Below are 26,994 nucleotides of genomic sequence, written 5' to 3'. Positions count from 1 at the left end.
TAGAATTCAATAATATTAATATTTACAGTTCATCGTCAGCAGTGTCACATTTGGTCTTTTTTTAAAGAGACAGTCTGTTAACTATGTTGCCCAGACTGGTCTTGAACTTCTGGGCTCAAGTGATCCTCCCACCTCAGCCTCCCAAGCAGCTGCGACTCCAGGCGCTGCCGCCATGCCTAGCTCCATGTTAGGTCTTTCTAATTTCTGTTGTTTCATCTCTCCTTCCAAGACTGACTTATGTAACCTCTTTCAGAGTTTCCATCTTTGCTGGATTTTTTTTAACCCTCAAGAAAAACAAATTTTTATTGTGTTCCGTCATTGTTCACAATCACGCCTGTAATCCCAGCGCTTTGGGAAGCCCAGGCGGGGGATTGCTTGAGCCCAGGAGTTCAGACCATCCTGGGCAAAGTAGTGACCGCATCTCTTAGAAAAAAATTAAAAAATTAGCCAGGCACGTTGGTGAGTGCCTGTAGTCCCAGCTACTTGGGAAGCTGAGGTGGAAGGACTGCTTGAGCCAGGGAGGTCGAGGCTGCAGGAAGCCATGATCACACCACTGCACTCTAGCCTGGGCAACAGAGCCAGACCCTGTCTCAAAAAAAAAAAAAAAAAAAAAAAGATAGTAAGGTTGTTCTGCTTCTATAACTTTCTAAATGTACATGTTCTACATATGTATCAGGATTTTCCAAATTCCTACTTAAGATACGTCCTAAATACTAATGGATTATTAATGTCATAGCCAACAAAAATTTTCTTGAGCTTTTCCTCACTAGTATAAATAGTCTGGTTGCAGAATTGCTATCTTCCACAGATTCCAGGACGTTCCTCAATTTCCCTTCAGGTAGAGAATATATTAAATAAATATTCACTCTGCAAATGGAGAAATATTAAATAAATAAATATTCACTCTGCAAATGGAGAAAACAAGCTTTATTATAATGATTTGAGATTTTGTGCATGGTAAAGAGATACACATGAATCCTGTTTCTCCTATGTTTCAAGACAGAATTAATTGAAAGTTTCATTGTAGACTAAAGCATCCAAAATACTGTGGTACGTATGTAGCTACGAACATACAAACACTTTGATGCACAGCGTTCATTCTTTTCTTTAAATAGGCAGTCAACATTTTGATTCATAAAAGAACAAATGACGAGAATATGTCAGTATCAATGTCAGAGAGTGCAAGACTTAGTGTTCTATACATAAAACATATGAAACAGACCTATAAAGATGGAATGTACAAAATCTAAAAAGAAAATAAAGCAAAAAAAAAACCCTTCATATTCATACATAGGCTTGAAAGTCTATAGAATTGAGAATGATATAAAGAATTCTATTACAAGAATACACTCCATTGATGACAGAACATTCCCATGTCATAAAGCAAAAGCATTGAGTTTAAGGCTGTGTTGCTTTCAAAAGTTAATGGAAGTGCTGTACATTCATTGGAACAACATAGCCAATTTATTAATCTATTCTAGAATATTAATAGCTTTCATACATTCTCCACAAACAGACCACACAATCACTGCCACACAATTCATCTTTAGAAAGTTTTTAAGCATCATGATTTGTAGCTTACTGCCATTGAAAACAAAACAAATAATTCTTTATTTATACCAAACAAATCTTTGATGGGCACTTAGTTTCCTTTATGGCGATACTAGATTTCTAGTTATCAAAAATATTAAAGTAATTATAAAGTTTAAAACCCTGCAACATTTACAGAAACCAACAGTATTACCACTTTCACTTTTAAGCTAAATTAGATAATGTTTGCATGAAATAGCTTTCATTTTTTCCTACCTGGAGATGTCTTGTTTTTAAATTATTAAATTATCAAACTAAAAATACTCCTCCCTTTTCAGAAGCTAGTGAATAGAGAGGGTACTATAGAGTCTACAAAAAGATTTTTCCCATTTGAAATAATCTGCAGATTACCTAATGTTTATTTACTACTTCCTCCAATTAACTAAGTAGATATTACCAAAGCATTTCTGTTAACCCTTCAGTGCTAAGGATTCACAGACACTTGCTAGTGTACTGCTATTCCAGTTAACTCCATGTTAGGACATACCCTGTATATTTAGTAGTGGAAGCAAGTGTGTTCTAGTGCATGAATCTGGAGTATTTATTTGCCTCAAATCTAGTCACAGTAAATTAAAATAAGGAAACTTAGGGACTTGTTTACTTCTGGAGACTAAAGTTTGATCAAAATACTAAGTACCAATAAAAAAAAATGGCAAACAGTCATAAAGGACTCGTAGTCATGTATTTCTGGATGGTCAAATGACTCTCTGCCTCCCCATGTCCAGCAAGGGGGGCTGGGGGTCTGTACTGGGAGGAAATGCGTCGTCACTGACCTTGAAATCCCAACCAGCAATATTTTGACTTACATGCCCAGGGGAAATTTGAATGAGTAATTTTTCAGTGCTACTTATCATGAATGTATGACAGGTTCTATACACTTGACAAAGAGAAATCAAACAATAATGGTAGCCCAGAAAAAAGCCACTTATTTTAATATCCTTCTCAGTTTACCAGAAACCATTTTCCATAGAATGTGACAAAATTTCATTTAAATTTTGTCTACTTGTATCATATCAGCAGCACTTTCCCCCAAAAATATGCTTACCAAGAAATACAGTAAATGCACATATGTATCCAAGTGTGAAATGTTATCTATACTTTAACATATATAATCACATAGTTTTTGGAAAAAATATAGTGTTTCCTGGAGTGCCCATAGCATGTGTTTTAGCAACACATAGTGGAGCAGGTCTGAATCAAACTATTCTTTCATTCCAGTTTGTGCCAATATTGACATGTAAAAAAAATTAGCTTTGTATTCAGTCTACTATTGAGATATCTAGCCTGATAGGATATGATATGATGGCTGGTTAGATTGTAAGTTAATTTCTAAGTTCACAAATATAATTTAAATGTTGTGCAAAAAACCTCTTTAAATCAACTAGTTTTAAGATCAACAGCCTGGGACAGAAAGAATCTAAATAGAAAGCCATTTTTACTTGTGAAAATAAACTAAAATTAATGTAACCAATTTAAAAAGTTTCTTTTAAACAATCTAGACAAGAGTCTAGCCTGTCTTTTGTGCAGAGTGTTAGTACATGGCAAAATGAAATTCCCACCCCAGAATGTCAGCTCTGAGGGGGCAGCGATTTTTACCTGTTTTGTCCATCACTGTATTTCCAGTGCCTAAAAGAGTAATTGGTACCTAGTAGGTACTCAGTAAATATGAATGTTTAAATTCAAAGATGTATCTCACTGATGTTAGGAAACAGTGTCTTCATTTAACATCCTAAAAAGTTGTTGAATTTTATAGCTTTATCACAGACAGGCTCAAATATTTTTTAAAACTCTACCTAACTAAAAAAAATATTAAACCTAAATGTAAATCTTCCTGGAAAAACCTTTTTTCAGAGGTTGATTTGGGCATAATAAATTTAATAGACAATTTGAAGTAGCTAGATTTCCCTTCTAAATTTTAAGAAGTCCTATGTAGAGAATGACTGAATTATAAATTAATAAGCAATAAACATCACATTCATATAATTATACATAGGGGAAATGTTTTCTTATAGTACAGTTCTAAGGTGCTTTCAGTGAAGAAGACCCCAAAGTCACTATCGAAAATGTCAAACATGACATCCTATTTGGTAGAACTGAGTAGAAAATTAAACAGTGTAAATAGACCACAGCTTATTTTACAGTACCAATGACAGATGAACGATTGACTAAATTGTTCTTAACATTTCTCAAGATGCATTTATATTTAAATTAAATGTAACTCAAGTTCAACTTTTATTTTGACCTGTTGGGTTTTTGTGTGTGTGTGTGTGTGTGTGTGTGTGTGTGTGTGTGTGTGTGTGTTTTTGAAAGCACAGAAGGCCATTTTCTGACTAAAAGTCAGCCACCACCGTCATTCTTGGAAAATGGCAAAAATTAAATCTGCTTTAGGGCTTGCTCCACTAGGACGGCTTTAAACTGCTTAGTAAAGGAATGTGCTGAAGAATGGCTGGACGAAGCTTCTGTCTTTCAGAGTGCTGCCTATTTCAATACACCAAAGATTCAGCTATATATATGTGTGTGTGTATATATATATATAATACATTCTATCTTACCCTAATCATGTATACATAGTCCCTTGACACCTCTACTATTCATTAAACAATGATAAATAACCATAACATGCCCTTACCTGTAATGCTTTCAAGATAACACAACTTTGGTTAACACTTGCTTTCTAAGGGGAAATCATTAATCAATCACATGCCTTTGGTTGACACCATCAGTCCTCCAAAGGGCTACTTATGGCTCTCTGTCCTAGGATACTGGTGTCCTACTACATGTGCTGACATTTGCAGGAGGTAAAGCTTTCGCTTTCATGAAGTCGAAGAGAAGAGACACGTGTGAAAACATGGTACATAAAACATGACTAACTTTTTCTTGATTACATTCCAGTGCAATGATCTGGAATTAATGGGGCAGTTTGTTTCCCAAAAGGTAGCATTACTTTTGTAATATGCTTTTCAAAGCATTAGAAATTTCAGGTTTCCCTGAAGAAGTACTTTGTTTTCTGATACAAAGTGAGCCAAAGGGGTGGTGAAAAGAACACACAAAAAAGGATCTTTGTCTAACCCAGAAAGGTTGAGAAATTTGCACTGATTCTTAAGTTCTGAACTCCAGAGGCCTGCTAATCAGAGCTGGGATCATTTTGCAAGACAGCCTTACTTTTTCTAAAGTAATTTATATGTAGTTGTTGATAACCAAAAAAAGTCACAAGAGTAATACCTACTGTAAAAGTGAGGTTAGAAGATTCCCTGGGTCTTGTGACCTAGGTTAAATGAAGTATATAACTACAATAGATTTTGTTTTTGTTTTGCTTTTGGAAGTTCTGTGCAAAAGCTACCATTCACAGGATTAACAAATACCTTTACATATGCTAGTTTTTTTAAGTGTCTGTTTGATTTGTAAAATTAGTTTAGCTACATAAATCCTGTCCCTTAAGCCATAGTTCACAGATGTAAAACTGCAGTTTTTATAGATTCAGTAGAAGAGTTTTTTTTTTTTTTTTTTAACCCTAAAGGTGAAATACAGAAATTGGATAAGCAATTTTTAAGGAAATTGTTACATTCAGAAATAACCTTGGAAAGTTCACCAATGATTCCTTCTGGCATAAAAACTCTAGTCATAATCTGGTCCCGCGTTAAGAAATCCATTCCAGTTTATAGTGCAAGACCTTGGAAGCGGGTATCCAGCTGCCCACCATTACTGTAAGTATCGATAGACTTTGAAACAGTGATTTCCAGAGTCTGCAACCACAACATGACCATCTGAAGTTAGGGCCAGGCCTTGGGGGCCATAGAGTGGGTCAGCAGATGTGTTAATGTAGGACAAAAATGATCCACTCCCATCAAAAACCTGTAAACAAATAGGAAGTGAGAATGTCATAGGAGAAGTTATAGTAATATGCTGAACATGAGTTAGAAAACTCTTGATGCTAATGTTTTTCTGTTTCTTTTTCTTTCTTTCTTTCTTTTTGACAGGGTCTCACTCTGTCACCCAGGCTGGCATGCAGTGGTGTGAAGACAGCTTACTGTAACCTCTAATTTGTAGGCTCAAGAGATTCTCCTGATTCAGCCTCCCAAAGTGCTAAGATTATAGCCATGAGCCACCATGCCCAGTATATACGCTTTTATATTTAAAACATTAGCATAAGCCAGGTGCAGTGGCTTATACCTGTAATGCCAGCACTTTGGTAGGTGAAGGTGGGAGGATCCCTTGAGGCCAGGAGTTTAAGAACAGCCTGAGCAAAATAGCGAGACTCTGTCTCTTAAAAAAAAAGCAGAAAAAAAAAAAAAAAGCAAAACAAAAAAGCACTTAGGTAATCATCTATCCATCTGTGGATATGTCTTTGTTTATGTCACTATCATATCTGTAATCCTACTCTCCACTTACCTTGCTTTCTCTCCTCTCCCCATCTATTACCAGTTGGTGGAGTAGAATATGCCATTGGCTGCTAGCTTTCACTTGTATTCCTATAGTGGTCACAACAAATATTGGGTGGGAAGGGCCCTAGATGGTGCTTAGAAAATGAATGAACCTTATTGTTCATGTTAAATCTTCACTTATTCCACTTCCAGCCTCACATCCTTTTCCTACCCCCCCAATTATAAGGGGAAAAATTAGCAACTAGATGATGGAAGAATGTTCCTGAGTCATAATAGCAATGAGACAGTAGATATTATTTTTTCCTTTTTAGAAAAGAGTGGGTTGTAAGAAGTCAATGGTTCAACATGTAAAGCCATCCCCTGGTATCCCAGGAGATTGATACCAAAATCTTCAGATTCTCAAGTCCTTTATATAAAATAGCCTAGTATTTGCACCTAACCTGTGCACATCCCCCCATATATTTTAAATCATCTCTAGATTACTTCTAATACTTAGAGCAATGTAAATGCTATATAATGTAAATAATATTATGTATTTTTATAATTCGTATTATTTTTAATCATTGTATTTAACAAATTATTTTTCCTGAAATTTTCAATCTGTATTTGGTTGAATTCACAAATGTGGGATTTGGGGGTACGGGGGGAGCTGATCATATATTTGGATGTGAAATCACTTTCTTTTGGTCTATCGGTTTCTGCTTTGTTACTTTTGTTAAATTTTTATTTTGAAATAATTATAGATTCATAGGAAGTGGCAAAGATAGTAGAGAAAGGTCCTGTGTACTCTTCACTCAGTTTCCTCCAATGGTCACATCTTCTATAATTATGGTACCACGCAAAACCCAATACATTGACTTTGGGTTGTGTGTGTACAGTTTTATGTCATTTTATCGTGTGTGCAGATTTACCACTGCAACCAACGTACAGAATTATCCCATTAACATAAAGATCTCCCTCTTGCTACATCTTTATGGTCATACTTACTCCCCTTTCCTCACATCGCTAATCCTTGCCAACTACTAATCTGTTTTCCTTCTCTATAATTTTGTTATTTTTTTGAGAATGTTACACAAATAGAATCACATAGTATGTAACCTTCTGAAAATGGCTTTTTTTTTCCACTCCGCATCATGCCCTTGAGATGCATCTGAGTTGTTGAGTGTATCATTAGTCTGTTCCGTTTTAATGCCAAGTCATATTCCTTAGTATAGACATACCAGTTTGTTTAGTCATGAACCTATTGAAAGACATCTGGGTTATTTTCAGTTTTGGGCTATTACAAATAAACCTTCTATGAACAACAATGTACACGTTTTTGTGTGGACGTAAGTTTTCATTTCTCTGGGACAGACACTCAGGAGTATAATTTATGGGTTGTATGGTAAGTATATGTTTAGTTTTTAAAGAAACTGCCAAACTATTTTCAAGGATGACTGTGTAGTTTTGCATTTCTACCATCAATGCATGAGAGACCTGGTTTCTCTACATGCTCTCCAGTGTTTGGCATTATTAATATTTTTAATTTTAGCTATCCTTATAAGTGTGCAGTAATATCTCACCATGGTCTTAATTTGTACTTCCCTAATGTCTAGTGATATTGCACATCTTTTTATGTATACATCCTCTTTGGTAAAATTTCTCTTAATGCCTTTTCCTCATTTTTCTTTTCTTTTTTTTTTTTTTGAGACGAAATTTCACTCTTGTCACCCAGGCTGGAGTGCAATGGCGTGATCATGGCTCACTGCAACCTCCGCCTTCTGGGTTCAAGTGATTCTCCTGCCTCAGCCTCCCAAGTACTTGGTATTACAGGTACACACCACCATACCCAGCTAATTTTTGTATTTTCAGTAGAGATGCAGTTTCGCCATGTTGGCCAGGCTGGTCTCAAACTCCTGACCTCAGGTGATCCACCCACCTTGGCCTCCCAAAGTGCTGGGATTACAGTTGTGAGCCACAGCACCCAGCTGCCTTTTGCTCATTATTCTAATTGGATCGTTAAATTATTTTACTGCTGAGTCTTGAGAATCTTTACATATTCTAGGTATAATTCCTTTGTCAGAAATTCAGTTGGTAAATACTTTCTCTCAGTCTGTTGCCTATCTTTTTATCCCCTTAAAGGGATCTTTCACAGGGCAAAAGCTTTTATTTTTTATGAAATCCAATTTGTTAATTGTTTTTCTTTTATGGATTATAGTTTGGGTATTATATCTAAAAACTCTTCATGGAGCCCTAGGTCCCAAAGATTTTCTCTTAAATTATTCTAAAAGTTTATCTCCTCAAACATTATCTTTTAAAAATGTTATAGTTTTACCTTTTACAGTTAAATCTACAGTCCATTTTGAGCCAACTTTTTGTACAAATTAACATTCATTCTTTTTTTCCTCTGTGGTGGTCTTAGTTGTTCCAGTCCCATTTGTTGAAAAGGCCATCGTTCCTCCATTGAATTGCTTTTGTACCTTTGTCAAAGTGCAATAGGCTGTACAACTGTGGGAGTGATTTCTAGATTCACTATTCTGTCCCACTGAGGTATATGTTTATTCCTCCACCGTATTACATAGACTTGATTATGGTAACTATATAGTAAGTCATATAGCTTACTCTATGGGTTAGTAAGGGTAGAGTGATTCCTCTCAATTTATTCTTCTTTTTCAAAATTGTTTTAGCTATTTCCTTTGCCTTGCCATATAAATTTTAAAATAAGATTTATATCTGCAAAAAATCCTGCTGAGATTTTGTGTTAAACCTGTATATTAATTTGAAGACAACTGACATCATTGTTGAGTCTTGCAGTCCATGAACACAGTTGTTTCTCCACTTACTTAGACCTTCTTTGATTTCTTTTGCCAGCATTTTATAGTTTTCAGCATACAAACATTGAATATATTTTGTTATAATATATATATTATATATATTATAAGTATATATTTTTTCAGTGATTCTAAATGGTATTGTATTTTTAATTTTGGTTTTCACTGTTAGTTGCTAGTTTATAAAAATATAATTTTTTTTTGTTTTTTTCTTAAGAGACAGGGTCTTGCTCTGTCACCCAGGCTGGAGTGCAGTAGCACAATCATAGCTCACTGCAGTCTCCAACTCCCAGACTTAAGGAATCCTTCTGCCTCAGCCTCCTGAGTAGCTGAGCCTGTAGACATGTGCCACCATGTCTGGCTAATCTTTGTATTTTTTTGTAGAGATAGGGTCGTCCTGTGTTGCCCAGGCTAGTCTCAAACTCCTGGCCTCAAGCAGTCTTCCCACCTTGGCCTCCCAAAGTGCTGGCGTTGCATGCATGAGCCACTGTGCCCGACCATAATTGATTTTTGTATGTTGATCTTGTATTCTGCAATCTTGCTGAACTCACCTATTCTAGGAACTGTTTTTGTAGATTCTTTGGGATTTTCTATGTAAACATCATGTTATCTGCAAACAGGGAGAGTGGTTAATTTCTTTCACTCTAATTTGTAAGCTTTTTATTTCCTTTCTACCTTTTGTGCTGGCTAGAACTTCTAGTACTATACTGAACAAGAATGGTGAGACATCCTTGCTCTATAGGGAATGCATTCAGTCTTTTACTATGAAGTATGGTGTTAGCTATAGGTTTTCATAGATGTTGTTTATCAAGTTGAGAGAGTCTTAGTTTTCTGACAGTTTTGTCATGAATGGGTATTAAATTTTGTCAAATGATTTTTCAGTGTCAATTGATATGATCATATAGTTTTTCTTCTTTAGAATTTTAATATGGTGGATTATTACATTGACTGATTTTCTTTATTTTTATTTTTTAAAGGGCAGCCTCCCAAGCCAGAGTAGCTCAGAGACTCCCTGATTTTCTAATACTAAACCAGTCTTGCATTCCTGGAATAAACTCCACTTGGTCATGCAGTGATTTTTACATATTGCTGAATTATATTTGTTAATATATCTTTAAGAATTTTTACACACAGGAGGAATATGGGTCTGTAGCTTTCTTTTTTGTACCACCTTAGCCTGGTTTTGGTAACAGGACTTCAAAAGCTGATTGGAAAATGAGTTGGGAAGTATTCTCTTATCTTCTATTTTCTGGAAGAAATTGTATACAATTGTTACTAAATTCTTTAAACATTTGGAAGAATTCCATGGTGAAATCATCTCCGTCTAGACATTTCTTTTTGGTGTTTTAAAATTATGAATTCAATTTTCTTAATAGTTATAGGGCTATTCAAATTATTTCATACTAGAGTTGTGGAGTTGGTATTTTTTGAGGAGTTGTCTATTTCATCTAAGTTGTCAAACTTATGTATGTAGAGTTGTTCGCAGAATTCCCTTACTATCCTTTTGATGTCTACAGGACATGTATCAATATTAGTATTTTGTGTCTTTTCTCTTATTTCCTTTGTCAGTCTTGCTAGGGTTTTTTGGTTTTATTATCTTTTCAAAGAGCCAATTCGCTATTTCATGGATTTTCCCTACTGCTTTTCTGTTTTGAATTTCATTATTTCTTTTTTTTTTTTTAATTTTTTGAGACAGAGTCTCCTTCCATTGCCCAGGCTGGAGTGCAATGATGCGATCTTGGCTCAATGAAGCCTCTGCCTCCTGGGTTCAAGCGATTCTCCTGCTTCAGCCTCCTGAGTAGCTGGGCTTGCAGGCGCCTGCCACCACATCTGGCAAATTTTTTCTATTTTTAGTAGAGACGGGGTTCCACCATGTTGGCCAGGCTTGTCTTGAACTCCTGATCTCAAGTGATCTGCCTGCCTCGGCCTCCGAAAGTGCTGGGATTAAAGGCGTGAGCCACAGCGCCCGGCCTTCAATTTCAGCCTTGCTTCCTTCTGCTTGTTTGGGGTTTGCTCTTTTCTTTCTAGCTTCTTGAGATGGCAGCTTAGACCATTGATTTAAAATGTTTCCTCTTTTCTAATAGAAGCATTTAGCATATAAATTTCCCTCTCAGCATTGTTTTTCCTAAATTCCACAAATTTTGATATGTTCTATTTGCATTTTCATCCAGTCCAATATATTTTACAATTTTCCTTGAGACTTCCTCTTTGACTCGTGGGTCATTTAGCACAATAGTGTTTTTAAATTCATAAAACAAAACACATGGGATTGTGTTTAATCATATTAAAATATAGCTTTGAAATATTACTAAATTATGATAGAGCAATATGTGTGTGCTTCTAAAAATTAGCACATTAAATAATAAGAAATAGTAATGGGTCTAATAATTACTGTAATTTTGAAGTAGTGATGAGAATAAGTGACAATTCAAGATTTTTGCAACAATATGATATGAAAATTTCTGTGATTTTTCTTGGTGACAAAGTCATAGGCATTACTAAAATTACTATGATTGTTGCTTATATTCATGATTAAGGGAAATGATAATTTTCAGCCAGAGGTTCATGAATATAATAATGTAATATTTTTATTCAATGGCCCCCTTGAATTCTATCTTCAGACCCTTTGCAGGGGTCTGTGGGGTCCATGTTAAAACCCCAATTTAGAGGGTTTCACTCTGGTAACATTTTTTATACACCATTCTTGCTGAGTTTGGTCCTTCTGGTGAGAGTATCTATGGTCCTATGTCCTAACCAATGGAAAACAGAAAACATTCCAGTTTGGGGGACAGCAAATTCTTCACTTTTAACAAATACCAAACACTCTAACCATATACATTAGCACGTTGATCTACCTGGATCCTGCTGTTTCCCCAGTCGGCCACAATGATGTTTCCATTTGAATCCACTGCTACACCTGTTGGAGCATTAAACTGCCCATTTCCTTCTCCATTTGAGCCAAACTTCAACATGAATTCTCCTTCCTGATTAAATACCTGTATGAAATATTTTTAAATTATTTTGTTCACATCAAAATACTTGAACCAACTTTATGGATTTAAAAATATCTATTTGAGCAGGTTATTTATAACAAGACCTATGATTTAAGACATTCTAAAAAAAGAAAATAAAATCTACAAGACAGACTGCATATAATTGTGGTTCCCCAAATTACTGTATAAATCTGATTTATCATTTGTTAAATCATCACTTTTTTTGGCTTATATCTGGTTATTAAATCCTTATGTGAAAGATACCTTTATTATCAATTATAAAATACTATACAAGTTAGTATGAGTAAGAAGTGCTATAATTTTCAATAATATTATTCTTCCCACCTTTAAAGAAATTGCTAAATTTCAAGAATGGGCATTGTATTTATATTTCTAACAGGATGGATGACCATTAAAAGTTGGATCAGAGAGTAGGAGTTTTTTGTTATGCCAGATGCTCAGAATTTATCATTTTACTACATCAACATAACTAGAAAGAGTAGGCTGGACTCCATACTTAACAATGGGAAAAATTCATTGCATGTGTGTGTGCACATGTGTGGTAGCAGCAGGTGAGAAATAAGAAAAGGGCTTTTTTATTCATCCTCAGAAGATATTTTAGTTTGAGAGTTTATATGATCCTAAGGCTTTGATGAATATAAAAGTAGTTTCTATTACTCTATTTTCTATTACTCTTTTATCTCTCAATAGAGAGAAGGGAAGCTGTTAGAAGTAGGGGGCTAAACAGAACTCTTAAGCAAATTCTCTAACATCTGATATGGTCAAGCAGTGGAGTGCTCTGGTTAATTACATATACTTATTAACAGAGTGCTACTAAATATGTATCAATACAGATCACTGATTTTGAAAAAAGTAAATGTTAATGTTTAATGATAACACTAAAGTAAGCATAATTGTATCTTGATGATTCAGATGATACCTAATGGTTTTGAATGTCTCCAGGACATTATTTTTAACTTCCATTGTCATGATACCTAGATGCATAGAAATATTCATTGACAAATCTGAAAGTATTATGTACAAGGCACTTTGAGAGTAAGGTTTCCTCAAATGTAGAACTGAAAGAGCTCACTATATTTGAGTATAGATCTTCATTTGGGGATGATCTCAAGACCTTTTAGAGAGCCACCTGTTGTCATCTCTGATTACAAAAGATCAAAATGACCATTACTTTTAGGTAAGTACCTTGGGAAAGTAGGACACTTCCATCTCTACAGGCTAAACTCACATTACGATAAAAAAGAGTCATGGCTACTTCCTGAATTCATTACATACTTGCCAAGAAAGCAAGCCACCTCTGTGGTTCTTTAGAAAGGACCAAGGCAAGAACAACCAGCTTTTACTAAGATGCCATGTTTAAATTTTTTTTCTGACTCTTTTTTTCTCCTTTTACATAACACATTCTAGTTTTAAAGACCAGTGGGAACATGTTTATGCTGGACACAATTTATTATTCTCTATTTTTTTTCCCTTACTAAGTCCTACAAATAATCTTTTTGTTTATCTTTTTTTTTTTTTTTTTTTGAGATGGAGTCTTATTCTGTCACCCAGGCTGGAATGCAGTGGCGCAATCTTGGCTCACCACAACCTCCACTTCCCGGTTCAAGCAGTTCTCCTGCCTCAACCTCCTGAGTGGCTGGGATTACAGGCGCCCACCACCACTCCTGGCTAATTTTTGTATTTTTATTGGAGATGAGGTTTCGCCCTGTTGGCCAGGCTGGTCTCAAACTCCTGACCTCAGGTGAGCTGTCCGCCTTGGCGTCCCAAAGTGCTGGGATTACAGGTGTGAGCCACTGCACCCAGCCTTGTTTATCTTTCTGAGTCAATATGTTTTCCTGGGCATAATCCAAATGACTCAAGTAGTTTTGCTTCATTTTGTGATAATGAAGGATGCCAAATCTAGTCTTACTTGTTTTGTGATGAAAAGAAAATATATTCTGCAGATAGCTAAGGAGCTAACTAGACCCCTTGTTAGCACTGACCTATAGATATGCATTTTACACTTATCAACAGAGAAGTGACCTGAATTCAGAACTATTGCTAACTGCCCAGCATTACACGGGGAAGAAAAACCCAAGTATTCCATAAAACTTATTTGGCAATAGTTGTCAAAAAGAAGAGAAACAACAACGAAAGGCTATGGTTTTTTAAAACAAGAAGAAAATTGAGTTTAAATAAACAGCTAAAATAATCTACTTCTACCATACTGAAAACTTGAAGAGTTTTCAGAATCTCAAGAATTATAAATGTTTCATATTTTCTATTTTTCCCAACTAAAATGCCATTTAATTACTTAAAAATTATTCACATGAAAACAAATTAAGAGGCAGAAGTATGAGCTTAAATAGTTTTTACAGCTTTGCTTTTTACAATAAATATTTAAAGCAAGTTTTTTTTTTAAAAATCACCTTGATGATAGCCCTTTCCTGATTTCAAAATTCTGCTCATGTCAAATACCATCTCCACTTGGAAGTCTCCCCTGATCATCTTAATTAAGGAAATCTTCTCTTTTCTTTTGGAAAGTTAGGAAACTTTATATGTACCTATTTTATGAAACTATGTAGTGCTACCTGCCTTGCATTTTGGTTACTTACATATGTTTTAATTCTTTCTACAGTGTCAGCCAGGACTGGTAAATAGGAGCCGTCCCACATACCAATGCCAGTTGATTCTTAGAAGTTGCCTGGAGCACTGGACAGGAAAGGCTCTGAGATCACAGTTGCGCTTAGTAGAAAAGAGCAACTTGATTAATTATGACTGTCTTTCAGTTGGGAGTGGGCAGAACCTCTGCAAGCATTTGCTGGCCTTTGTACTATTAGGATCTCATATGGGTTTCCTTCTTGCTGAATGCCCTGTAGTTATACGAATGATTCCTCTACAAAGTGAGTGAGAGTAGGAAGTATGAGAACAACCTGTGTTATCCTTTGACAGTTGTGCTCATTCTCCAGCACTGTTATAACTCCCGGGGAGGCAGTCCGCAGCCCGGTTCCTGCTGCCTCTTTGCTCTCTACTTCTGTCCTTCTTTGGCTACCAACTTTTTCCACTATCCTATTCCTTTTACCAAGACACTTCCCATGGACAGTAGTGTCAGCAGAGAATGCAGATTATCTGCATTTGAGTGTAAGGGGGACCTATGCCACCATGTGAGCATCTCTGGAGAGACAATATGGCAGGGAGCAGTTTCAGAAAAAAGCAATGGCGGGCACCCTGTTCCCTTATCCTGACCCCATTTCCGCAGCCCACTGTGCGCTACTGTCTGCACAGGGACTTGGCATCCCTCAAAAAGATCCAAGCCTTCTCCATTTACTCAGGTTAGAGGCTTTCCAGGATGCGGAAAGGACATCACAGAGAGTACCTTTGGGTGTTAAAAATCCTACCCCTTATCTAGTTATCGCAGTCATTAGCACTGATAAGTCATTATTAATTTTGGTTGCTCAGTCTTGTTTCTAAGTGCAAACTTTACTCATTGGCATACCATCCTCTGCTGTTTCCTTATCATTTTTCCTTTAAAATGACTCACCTTTTAAAATTTAGATTAACGTATTTAAAAGAAAAACTTTATTATGTCTGTTAAGTGCAAAACAGCATCACTTGATGTAAACAAAAGGTAGCCCTAAAATAAATGCATAACTTAAAATAAAAATATCCACCAGTGTACTGCCTATGGCCACTGATCATACCTTCAGTGGAACATGCATCACACCTTGAGAAGCTTGATCTAGGATATTACTAAATATTTTCTCATCATTTCAGTGAGAGTAAGTGAGTAATTTGTTTTGAACCATTTTATTATTTCCTGATTTTCTCATAATAAAGTTCAAATCTCTCTCCCCGGTACCTAGTAAGAAAGATATACTATAGGTCACTGTTTTCTAAAGAACACCAAATGTGTGAAAGCATTCTAAGAAGTATAAAATATACTGTATGAATGTATGCTAGGATTATCCCCCTCCCCATGCTGTCTGTTGTTGTAACAGAGTCGAATATCTAATTTTTTTTTAACAAAAAGATGCGGAAAATTGAAAAAGTGATTTTAATTTATTGACTAGCCACAAAATATTAAGCTTCAGAAAGTTCTGCCTCTAAGTTCAATGAATTGCTTTTTAAAATTTAATTTTCAAGTCCTCTTCATTTGCACCAGTTTCAAATTAAGCAACTTATTGCCACCACATTTTGTTCAATTTCCTGACTTTCCAAGGTCTGTAAGTCCAAGTTAAAACCGGCATCTTTGAGCAGAAGCAAAGTCTACTCTTCTGGTTAACTCCCTTTGGTGCCATATGTAAGTATTGCATTATTTTCTCACAGACCAATTTCTCCATAAAAGCAGTTAAAAGTTAACAACAACCCATGTGCTTGTAGTACCTTGACAGAATGATTATGGAAATCTGTAATAATAATCTCATTATTGCTATTTACAGCTGCAAAATGGGGACCTGCAATAAAGATGGAAAAAAATATGTGATGACAACAACAAAAGTGATTACATATAGCAGTTACTGTAACAAACGAACTTAATATATTAACTTAGTTATTTAAGAAAGTACAAAGAATCATAGACTCAGTCTTTGAAAGATCATTCAGCCAGACCTCCAGTTCCAGATAACATGGATCGTATATTATTCTCTACTTGCGCCAGTCTATTCTGACTCTTTCCCAATCAGGCTGGGAGTTCTAGCAGCCCTAATGAAGTGGGAGGAGCAGTAAGCATCAGAATTCATTCTCTGTGCCACCATCTAAAAGTCACATCTGCCAGCTTCCCTGAGTATCTGTTAGTCATTTTAGAGCCCTCAGCTCCCACTGAGGAAAGACGTGGCAACTCAGCATTGGAAAAGAGACTCCAATATGTAATTTTTAAAAAATTGGTTAGCTGGGCATGGTGGCACACGCCTGTAGTCCCAGCTACTTGGAGGGCTGAGGCAGGAGGATCACTTGAACCCAGGAGGTCGAGGCTGCAGTGAGCTGAGATCACGCCACTGCACTCCAGCCTGGGTGACAGAGCGAGACCCTGTCTCCAAAACAAAACAAAACAAAACAAAATAAAACAAAAGAACAGAAAACCCACACTATAATTCTGGGTGACATTCAGAACCTTGGCAGAACTGGAGACAAAGCACAAACAAATATTATGCAAATTAATACTAAGTGCCAAAAGCATCCTTTCAAAAAGAAAATTAATAAGCTATTTTCAGCCTCTTCTTGCAAATGCAAAAACCTAAATAAGCTTGTGACTGCAAAGTGCTACACCAAAGAGACGTAAAACAGGCTGCCCTCCTTAAACTCAGCAAATATTCTAGACTCCTGTTCTCTTACAATAACCTAGAAAGGTGAAAAAAAATTCTCATTCAGTGGCTTTTTAAGCAAAGCTACAGCTAGGCTGAAACAGTAGTTATTCCTTGTTTTTCAAATATTTTTATTTTAAAATTTATACCTTATTTAATATGAATATTTCAACGCTAGACTTCTGAGTTGTGAACTGCCACCAATAAACACCACACATGGACTGCAGCTCAACTTACTGCCGGGTGGGTGGCGGTGACTAAGACTCAAGCAACGAACCATGCTTTTGCTTAGGTTTCATCCCCAGCATCTTTCCCAAAGCCAGCAAACACACTAGGGATGTGGTGTCTTCAACATGCTCCAACATCATGCAAATGTGAGCAGAAGAAGCATAAAAAAGGGGGTTTACATATTACCATCGAGTGTACCTGCAAACTGCCTGTCCCCATTTCCTCGGCTACCAAACCTGGTGACTATTTTCCCATTTGGCTGGAAGATAAACACGCAGCACGCCTTGTTGTCCACAACAATAATGTGCCCATTGCGGTCCACAGAAACTCCTTTGGGTCCCATCAGCTTTCCTGATCCAATTTTTGTCTGTTTGAAACAAGTACAGAAATACAAGTACAGTATAGAGTCAAAGTTTAAACCACTACAGAACATGAAGATAAACACTGTTTTGGTCAACATTTACCTGAAGGTTCAAACGGGTACACAGCTACTCATATATCACAATGAACTTCTGTCTTGGAAAACTGGCTTTGTCACATTCATTATTTGCTACTGATATCTATATAAATCCTTATTCTTTTATTTATTTATTTTTTTTGAGATGAAGTCTCATTCTGTTGTCCCAGCTGGAGTGCAGTGGTGCAATCTCGGCTCACTGCAACCTCCACCTCCTGGGTTCAAGCAATTCTCCTGCCTCAGCCTCCTGAGTAGCTGGGGCTACAGGTGTGCACCACCATACCTGGCTAATTTTTTTTGTATTTTTAGTAGAGACAGGGTTTCACTTTGTTGGCCAGGCTGGTCTTGAACTCCTGACCTCGTGATCCACCCACCTCAACCTCCCCAAGTGCTGGGATTACAGGCATGAGCCCCCATGCCCAGCCCTTAAAATCCTTATTCTTAAAAGAGATCACCACCAAAAGTAGTCTAGGATCCCCTAAACTGGGGTCACAGTTCCCCGTTGAAGAGGCGGTGTGATCTGGTGAAAGATCACTGGATTATGACTCAGAAGACTGACCTACTTCCATTGCTTGCTTTAAACACACCTGGAATAGCACAGTTGGATTTCATTTCCTTAAACTTCAGATTCCTTATACATAAAAAAATGTCCAAAAAATGACAACTCGACAACTCCCAATGGCATTTTTGGAAGATGTATTAAGTAAAATAAGGTAGGTAAAGGGTTTATGGTAGAGTGTAGCACACAGCAAGCAGTCACTGTAGGGAAGCCATCAGTGTCATTGTTATAGATCATATCAAAATTGCCTGGCATCTAGCATTGAACTTTACGAGAATTAAATTCTCCTTGGGCGGGAGTCACATCTGTTTTATTCACCGTTGTGTACTCAGGGGCAACACACTTCTTGGTGCATAATAAATATTCAATGAATATCTATTGAATACATTAATTTTAAAAGTCTAGCATTATTACAGGGCAATCATAATGATTAAATGGCTCCACTTTTTATCATATTTTAAAATAGGGGAAAAGCATTTGATTTCTATCAATCATATACCATATTTTAAATTTTATTCCTGTTCCTGAGTAGACTGTGGTGTGTATTTAAATGTCTATTTGCCATGAGATACAGGTCTTGTACCTTTACTCTTCTTTCTATAGCTTCATTTTCTAGACTACATATAAAGAAGTGCTTCACTCATTCACTTATTTATTTCCTAATTCTACAAACACTGCCCAAGCACCCACTATGTGCCTGACACGGTATTCTAGGCACGTGGCACACAAACACAAATAAGACGTAGCTCCTGCCCTCAAGTATGTCTCAGTCACATTGCAGGGACAAGCATGTCTACTGTATCTCTTTAAAGAGTCTGGTATTGAGTCTTCATTTTAATACACTTGGGAGAATTCAATTAGGCCATCTCAGAATGCATGTGAAGTGATAACTTGATGACGCCACAGGAGACAAGGAAGGCGAAGGAGCACCCCAGGTGAGGGAACAGCAGGAAGGAATGTATGTTAAGTCAGGGAAACTATAAGAACCACAGTTCTCCCTGGCACCCAGGCTTGACGTGTTGGAGGGAAGCAGATCAATGTGTTTTTATGAAAGAACTCTTCACCGGGCACAGTGGCTCACACCTGTAATCCCAGCACTTTGGGAGGCTGAGGTGGGTGGATAACTTGAGGTCAGGAGTTCAAGACCAGTGTGGCCAAGGTGGTGAAACCCCATCTCTACTAAAAATACAAAAATTAGCTGGGTGTGGTGGTGGGTGCCTGTAATCCCAGCTACTCAGGAGGCTGAGGCAGGAGAATCACTTGAACCCGGGAGATGAAGGTTGCAGTTAGCCGAGGTCGCACCACCTCACTCCAGCCTGGGTGACAGAGCGAGACCGTCTCAAAAACAACAACAACAACAAAAACTCTCGGACATACTATTAAACAAATTAAGGTAAGGAACAATGAGTGTAGTCTGAGTCCACATGTGTTATATGTGTGCATGTATGTACATAGACTTCTGGAAGGAAAAGTGAGAAATCAGCGTCTATATCTTAGAAAACACAAAAAGTTGTATTCTCATAGGTTATGCTTTAGCCTTCTTATTTTATCTCTCTATATTAATGCTGTCTGATAGAAATATAATGTGAACTACATATGTATTTTTAAATTTTCTAGTAGCAGGATGGGACTTTGCATGATGAGGACTTTAGACTTTATATGCTCCTTTTATTCTTCTAAGTTTATAAATGATGAAGATTCAGATTTCATCTCTTTAGAGCAAAGGAACACAATTACTTAGGAAAGAAACAGTGGTTTTCTTGGCAAGAGGAACTGCTGTGTAAATTTGATTCTGATTCTCCAATCTAGCCCAAAGATCAAAGAGGCTATAACACAATGGTGGGTAAAGAAATGGCATTTGTTGTTTCATGTCTAAATAGAGGGTAAGTCAGCAGAGATCAAAAGGGAGAGAAGGCACTTCGATGATTAAAACAAGAATATCATTGCTACCTAACATTATGAACACTTGTAGTTGCTTAGATGACTCAACCAAATAATATCAAATGGATAATTATCTAGAATAAAAAGAGAAAATAAAGGGTTACTTCCATTCTATCATGTAGTGACAACTAGGGCAGATCTAAAAGAATAACTTAAACATTGAACCAAAATTTCTTTCCACTTCCCTTCATCACTCCTAGTTTAGCTGCACTGGATTCAACCAAGTGAAAGGAAAGAATCCCTGCATTTCCCTGATTGTGTCAACCCCATCTTAAACAGAATAGTAAACAAACAAACAAAGAAACAAAAAATATATATATATTTTTTTGAGACAGAGTTTTACTCTTGTTGCCCAGGCTGGAGTGCAATGACGCGATCTCAGCTCATTGCAACCTCTGCCTCCCGGGTTCAAGTGATTCTCCTGCCTCAGCCTCCCAAGTAGCTGGGATTACAGGTGCCCATCACCATGCCCAGCTAATTTTTTGTGTTTTTAGTAGAGATGGGATTTCACCATGTTGGCCAGGCTGGTCTTGAACTCCTGACCTCAGGTGATCTGCCCGCCTCGGCCTCCCAAAGTGCTGGGATTACAGATGTGAGCCACTGTGCCCGGCCCAGCAAAAATATTTTAACCCTGCCTTTGGAATGGTTTAATCAGGGTATTTAACTCAACAAATAGTTCCTTAAATTGAACAGGAAAAAGATGAGATATTTTAGAGTAAGGTGGCCAGAGATGTCTCTATTTGTTTGGATAGAAAAGGTTTCTAGATGGGCTGGAAGATAGGAGGGAGTGGGGAAGATAGAATAAATTTAGAGGAGGCAGAGATAAATAAAAATTAGGGCTAATAAATTGGTGAATAAAAGAAAAGGAGATAAGATGTTACATCTCTGGAACTACTAGGAATAAATACAGAGTCTACACTGGTGTTAAACGTGTGTCTTTCTCAGCACTTGTTTAATTTTACTGAGTCCCACCAAGGAAGAAAAAGAAAATAAGTATCTCTGTCTACACCTGTGGATATTCCACTTGGATGAACTCCTGTGAGGGTCCTAAAGTGTTTTCATGTGCTATCCTTTTACCCTTTGGGTTTTGATCAACACCTATCATAGAAGAGGGTATTGCTGAAACTACACCACCTCCACTCCCCCTATCCTCTAGGGGGCATGAGTGTTCTTTAGAGTTTATTCTCATTATTACCTTTAATATTCCAACTCTAAGAACCCAGTTCTTCTAAGAGTGTCTATTACAGATAGACTATTGAATCACTGAACAAAAAATACTTAGAGAGCCCTTCTTCCTTAGACATAAAACTCTTGTCTCCGTAAGTGAACCTATTTTAGTATTAGCTTCTGAATTTACAAAGACAGATCACGGTTTTGCTAGAGTATCAAACATAAACAAATAGGTTGCCTCTAAACTATATAAATATTTTCAAGATATTCAAGATATAAATATTCACATTAAACTTGTCATATTTGGGTATGTCTTACCACATATACAATTATTAAAATGCAGAAAAGGGGGAAGAAATTAGAGCTACAGAAAGGCAGGAGATTTTTATGTATATGTGGTCATCATACAGAGCCATTAAATTTCTAGTGAAACCAAAAATTCAAGGGTGATTGAAGAATTGCATGCAATGTTGTGGAATAAAAAATGACAGTTTTTCAGTCTCCAAAATTGACAAGATGCTGCCTCACACAAAACAGAGGCTCAAATCTGAGAGTTTCACAATTACGTAACTCATTTCATTAAAACAATGAGGGGACTACAGCAATCTGAAGACTTTAAAAAGGAAAATAGAAATTCTTCCAATAAGAAACCAATGAGTACACTTTGAGTAATCTTTAGAATTCCAGAATGGATTATGAAAAGCAGCATCTCCGAACTCCTAGACAAAGTGATGACCACCAGGTACCTGCGTGAGGACATGAAGCCCAGATCATAGCTGACCAAACAAGACTTCATTTTTTGGACAGGGTTACTAGCGGCATGGAAAAGAACATTCATTTCTTAGATCCTTATTTTGTATGTGGCACATAAAATCTCATTTAGTCTTTGCTTAAATCCTGTGAGACAGGTCTTTTTTTTCTTTTGAGACAGGGTCTTACTCTGTCACCCAGGCTGCAGTGCACAGGTGTAGTCACGGGTGACTGCGGCCTCTAACTTCTGGGCTCAAGCAATCCTCCCACCTCAGCCTCTCAAGTGGCTGGGACTACAGGCCTGTGCAACCACACCTGGCCAATTTTATTTTTTGTAGAGGCAGGGTCTTGCCATGTTTCCCAGGCTGGTCTTGAACTCCTGGGCTCAAGCAATCCTCCTGCTTCAGCTTCCCAAAGTGCTGGGATTGCAGGCATGAGCCACCATGCCTAGGCAAGATAGATCTTTTTTTTTTTTTTTTTTTTTTGAGACAGAGTCTTGCTCTGTCGCCCAGGCTGGAGTGCAGTGGCACGATCTTGGCTCACTGCAAGCTCCGCCTCCCGGGGTTCACGCCATTCTGCTGTCTCAGCCTCCCCAGCAGCTGGGACTACAGGTGCACGCCACCACGGCCGGCTAATTTTTTTGTATTTTTAGTAGAGATGGGGTTTCACCGTGTTAGCCAGGATGGTGTCGATCTCCTGACCTTGTGATCTGCCCGCCTCGGCCTCCCAAAGTGCTGGGATTACAGGCTGAGCCACCACGCCTGGCCAAGATAGATCTTTTTTAAATCAAAATTTTAAAAACGAGGCTATTGAAGCTCAAGGAAGTTACGATTTGCCGATGGCCAAACAGTAATAAGCTGGGATGGCAATGTGTTGATCTGAGTTAAAACTCATGTTGTCAACAGAAATAGAAGCCTCTAGTAGGCTGGACAGGGAAATATACAAGGCATAGTGCAACTGGCCCTTACAAAGATCTTTGATGAGGTGTCTCACAATTTTCTTATGAACAAATGTAGAAAATGGGCGGGCTGATACAATTCTTTGATGACACTTCATAAGAGAGATTTCTGTTATCACCAGAGGGCTCTCTACTCTTTGGCAATTAGGTGAAGACATTGAGTTAAATTTTTATTTGCAAAAAGCTGATGCTGGGAATGACAGCAAATATATCAAACAATGGGATCCCTCAAAGTGTAGTTCCACTTGCATTTTCTCTGGAAATTCAGCCTTTTCTTTTTTTTTCCAAATCCCGTATTATGTACGTATGTTTTCAGATTGTATCAATGTATGACTCATTAGAGACTGACATAAATTGTTTTCTGTCATTTCTTGTGTATGAGTCTTTTTTCCAAAATGGGCCTGTACATTTTTAAAAGGTGGAAACTATTTTTTACAATTCTGTTTCTCCCATATCCTCTGTCACAGGCCTGAGAAAGTAAAAAGTACTTCCTAAGTGACAACATGTAGACTAATTTGAGAAATATATACTGCCTCTTAATAACTCTTTTCAAAACCTTGTTGTTTTTCATTGAATTGAGGTAACAGGACCAGTTTCCCTCTAAATCTATGGTTTTAAAGAAAAAAAGTGACTGAGCAACCTAATTGCTTTAAAGAACAAAGACACATTTAGGATATATACGAATAGATTTATGAAATTATCACTGTTACTCTCACTTCACAAACTTAGATGTCCAGATGTCTTTGTGTATGAAGAATTGTTGAATGTTGCACTGCATCTCAAAAAAGAAATACGCAATTTCATCTTGTATTTCCTATTCCTTCTCTCCATTGTTTAACGAACAATTAGTAGTTAATCTTACCTTAAATTTCCCATCGGAGGAGAAAATGCTGACCCATTTATTATCATAATCGGCAATGATTATGTCCCCACTGGGATGTACAGCCACTCCTGTGGGCCGCTGGAGCTGCCCCGGAGAGCGTCCCCGTATGCCAAAACGACTTTTGAACTGGCCATCATTGGAAAATATCTGTAAGATAAATTACATTCATTGGAATGTGAACTAGTACAGGCATCACTGAGGAAGGCATAGGCAAAAACATCTGCCATACATACAGAGATCAGAACACACAAACTCTGTTTGAAGAAAAGTCTACATAAACATAAGCTTTTTTCCTTACACCATGTATCTTAATTCTAAAGTAGGAATATATGTAACTATATCTATTTTTATTGATATAAGTAGTTAAAGGTATATAATTAGGGGCTATACCTGCACACATTGGTTGTTACTGTCTGCAATTAATATCTTTCCATTTGTAGATGCAGCTACCCCCTGAAGATTTGTAAACTCTCCTTTATTTCTTCCTTTGGTACCTAAAATAAATGATAAAACCATAAAAATTAAGCACTAAAGGATTAGATTTCTCTGTTTCAGCAAGAGAATAATTCAGATTTCCATAGGTACCTGAGAATGCATTGTTTTTAAATATACTTTAAAAAAAGGGCACCCTCCCTCCCCAATGACCTAATCCATATGCTATTAAACCTCTCTTCCTGACCAACAGTCTCTGCAAAATCACTTTTTTAAGTAAATGTCAATCTTCTCTTATTAATTTGTAGCTGCATATTAACATGTTTAAAATATTCTTAGATCCCACAAAGACATCATAATAAAAACTAATATGGCCTGCCTTTGTCTGACATGGCTTTCCCACTTTACCCTATGGCACTGCTATCTGCCAGGTCTGTGCTGCCTTGGGCATGGCAATAAACATTCTCAACCCTGGTCACTCTGCCTCTGTCTTCTATCTTTGTGGACCTGGTTTGCATTTGGGGTGTGTGGGGCATTTGGGATGGTTCAGACTCAGTTTGGGTCCTGCCATTCTGGGTTTTAGTGGGAGAGGGAAACCTGGCAAAGGGGCCCTGCCCTAAGGATATACAACAGGAGAGGGGCCTTATTTTACAGTTTTGCCAAAATTCTACCGTCTCACTCAGCAGCTCTCGGAAGAAATGTAGATGCTTGGCTTTCAGTACATTTGACAAACCGAAGGCCACAGATGTCATAAAAATAGTAGGCGATTTTCATATTATGGATTTACTTATAGATTATTTTCAAAGATTCAATATCTCACAGGCTGGATATTCTTCCTGAAATTATAAAAAGATATTCTCACAGGGTGCTTTGTAGATTAAATAAGAAAGGCAAAAGGAAATTCATTAATCCAAGAAAATATTTCCACCCATACTAGATTCTTTTTTTGATTTGTTTTGTTTTGTTTTGTTTGTTTGAGACAGGGTCTTGCAATATTGCCCAGGCTGGTCTCAAACTCCTGGGCCTAAGCGATTCTCCTTTGTCAGCCTCTCAAGTAGTTGGAACTATAGGTACATACCACAATAATCACCACACCTGGCCATACTAGACTCTCTTTTAAAAGAATAGATGAGGCAGAGAGAAAAACAGCAAATCATCTACAGGTTAACAGACATCTGGTTTTGTTTCAAAAGAAGTTTTTATGATTTATTTCAATAGGATGATGTAAATATTAATGAATGGAAACAATGAATTTTGCTCAAAAATGACCACGAAGAAAGCTAAATTTTTCATAGTTAGAGAGAGAGAACCATTCTTCAGGTTTATAATTTCATTTATATTCAAAAGAGCAATTTGGGCCGGGAACCACTAGTGGCTCATGCCTGTAATCCCAGCACTTTGTGAGGCCGAGATGGACAAATTACCTGAGGTCAGGAGTTCAAGACCAGCCTGGCCAACATGGTGAAACCCCATCTCTACTAAAAATACAAAAATTAACTGGGCATGGCAGTGTCTGCCTGTAATCCCAGCTACTTGGTAGGCTAAGGCAGGAGAATCGCTTAAACATGGGAGGTGGAAGTTGCAGTGAACTGAGATCACACCACTGCACTCTAGCCCAGATGACAGAGCAAGACTCTGTCTCAAAAAAAAAAAAAAGCCATTGCTATTTTGTTTTTCGACATCAATGCAGTGCCTTAGGAAAGGGTAGGCAAGGATGCACTGGTAATGGCTAATGTAAAACACCTGCTTAAGCATTGTTTGGGAATAGACTTGTCTGAAACAGATTTTTGGGTTTAGGAATTGAAATTGGTGATGGATTAAACTTTGAATAAAATCAACGACAAAATTCCTGGGCAGAATCATCATAGACAAGCTGGTTCTCACCAGACCCAGGTGGTGGTCAGTTCATTGAATCATGGACCCTATCAAGTTTACTCACTAACTCTGCATCTCATCTACTCGCACTAGTGTGAAAGAAAAATTTGAGATCCAGATACTGTCATATTTTAATCCAAATGTATCAGAAGAAAGGATCTTTGATACTTGATCCACATAGAATCCCCATAATATGCATGAATATGGAATCAGTGAACACTCGTGAAATGGTGAGTTGTTTCTGGTAGTGGGGAGCAGGAAAGGAGTGGTTGGCCCTTGAAGGATATGTGCCAACATGGTTTGAAGTTAAGGAGAGTTTGAGTCAGTTTCCCACATGTAAGTTAAAACACAAGGTCGGAGGAACATCTGTTTGTCTAACGTTCCTTATATATTTCTGAAAGAAGCTAGATGAAATGGGCACTGCCATTTTTATTTTATATTTGTTTTAAAACAAATATTATTTTTGGTCTTTCTCCTATGTCTGAATAATAGCTAGGTAACAGGTACAGCAAAACAGATGGGCTAGAAACAGAAACAATTCTAAAATGCTCAGCTTAGAAATAATTTTTCAAAGGTGGTATGGACAAGCCAGGGTCTCTTAAGAATAAAAACTTCATTTATCAAAAACATTTTTAAGGCCAGGCATCATAGCTTGCGCATGTAATC

The 26,994-nt window shown here is 37.2% G+C and overlaps 1 protein-coding gene across 11 annotated transcripts in view; it reads right to left on the bottom strand.

Moving 5' to 3' along the window:
• Nucleotides 1-912: 912 nt before the first annotated feature.
• TRIM2 (tripartite motif containing 2) overlaps nt 913-26,994 on the bottom strand; it is a 186,054-nt gene continuing 159,972 nt past the window's right edge. For all 11 annotated transcript variants that reach the window (XM_054485298.2, XM_063664211.1, XM_063664209.1 and 8 more), the window contains 6 exons: nt 24,412-24,515; nt 24,001-24,168; nt 17,502-17,670; nt 16,159-16,229; nt 11,638-11,778; nt 913-5,442 (listed from right to left, as the gene is read on the bottom strand). In XM_054485298.2, coding sequence (XP_054341273.1) covers nt 5,290-5,442; nt 11,638-11,778; nt 16,159-16,229; nt 17,502-17,670; nt 24,001-24,168; nt 24,412-24,515 — 806 coding nt within the window. In that variant the 3' untranslated portion in view covers nt 913-5,289. The remainder of the gene's footprint in view (nt 5,443-11,637; nt 11,779-16,158; nt 16,230-17,501; nt 17,671-24,000; nt 24,169-24,411; nt 24,516-26,994) is intronic.

Source organism: Pongo pygmaeus, chromosome 3 (assembly GCF_028885625.2).
Source record: "Pongo pygmaeus isolate AG05252 chromosome 3, NHGRI_mPonPyg2-v2.0_pri, whole genome shotgun sequence".
In the NCBI taxonomy this organism is placed as follows: domain Eukaryota; kingdom Metazoa; phylum Chordata; class Mammalia; order Primates; family Hominidae; genus Pongo; species Pongo pygmaeus.
Note: the sequence above shows the minus strand (reverse complement) of the source record. Positions and strands in the feature narration are given on the sequence as shown.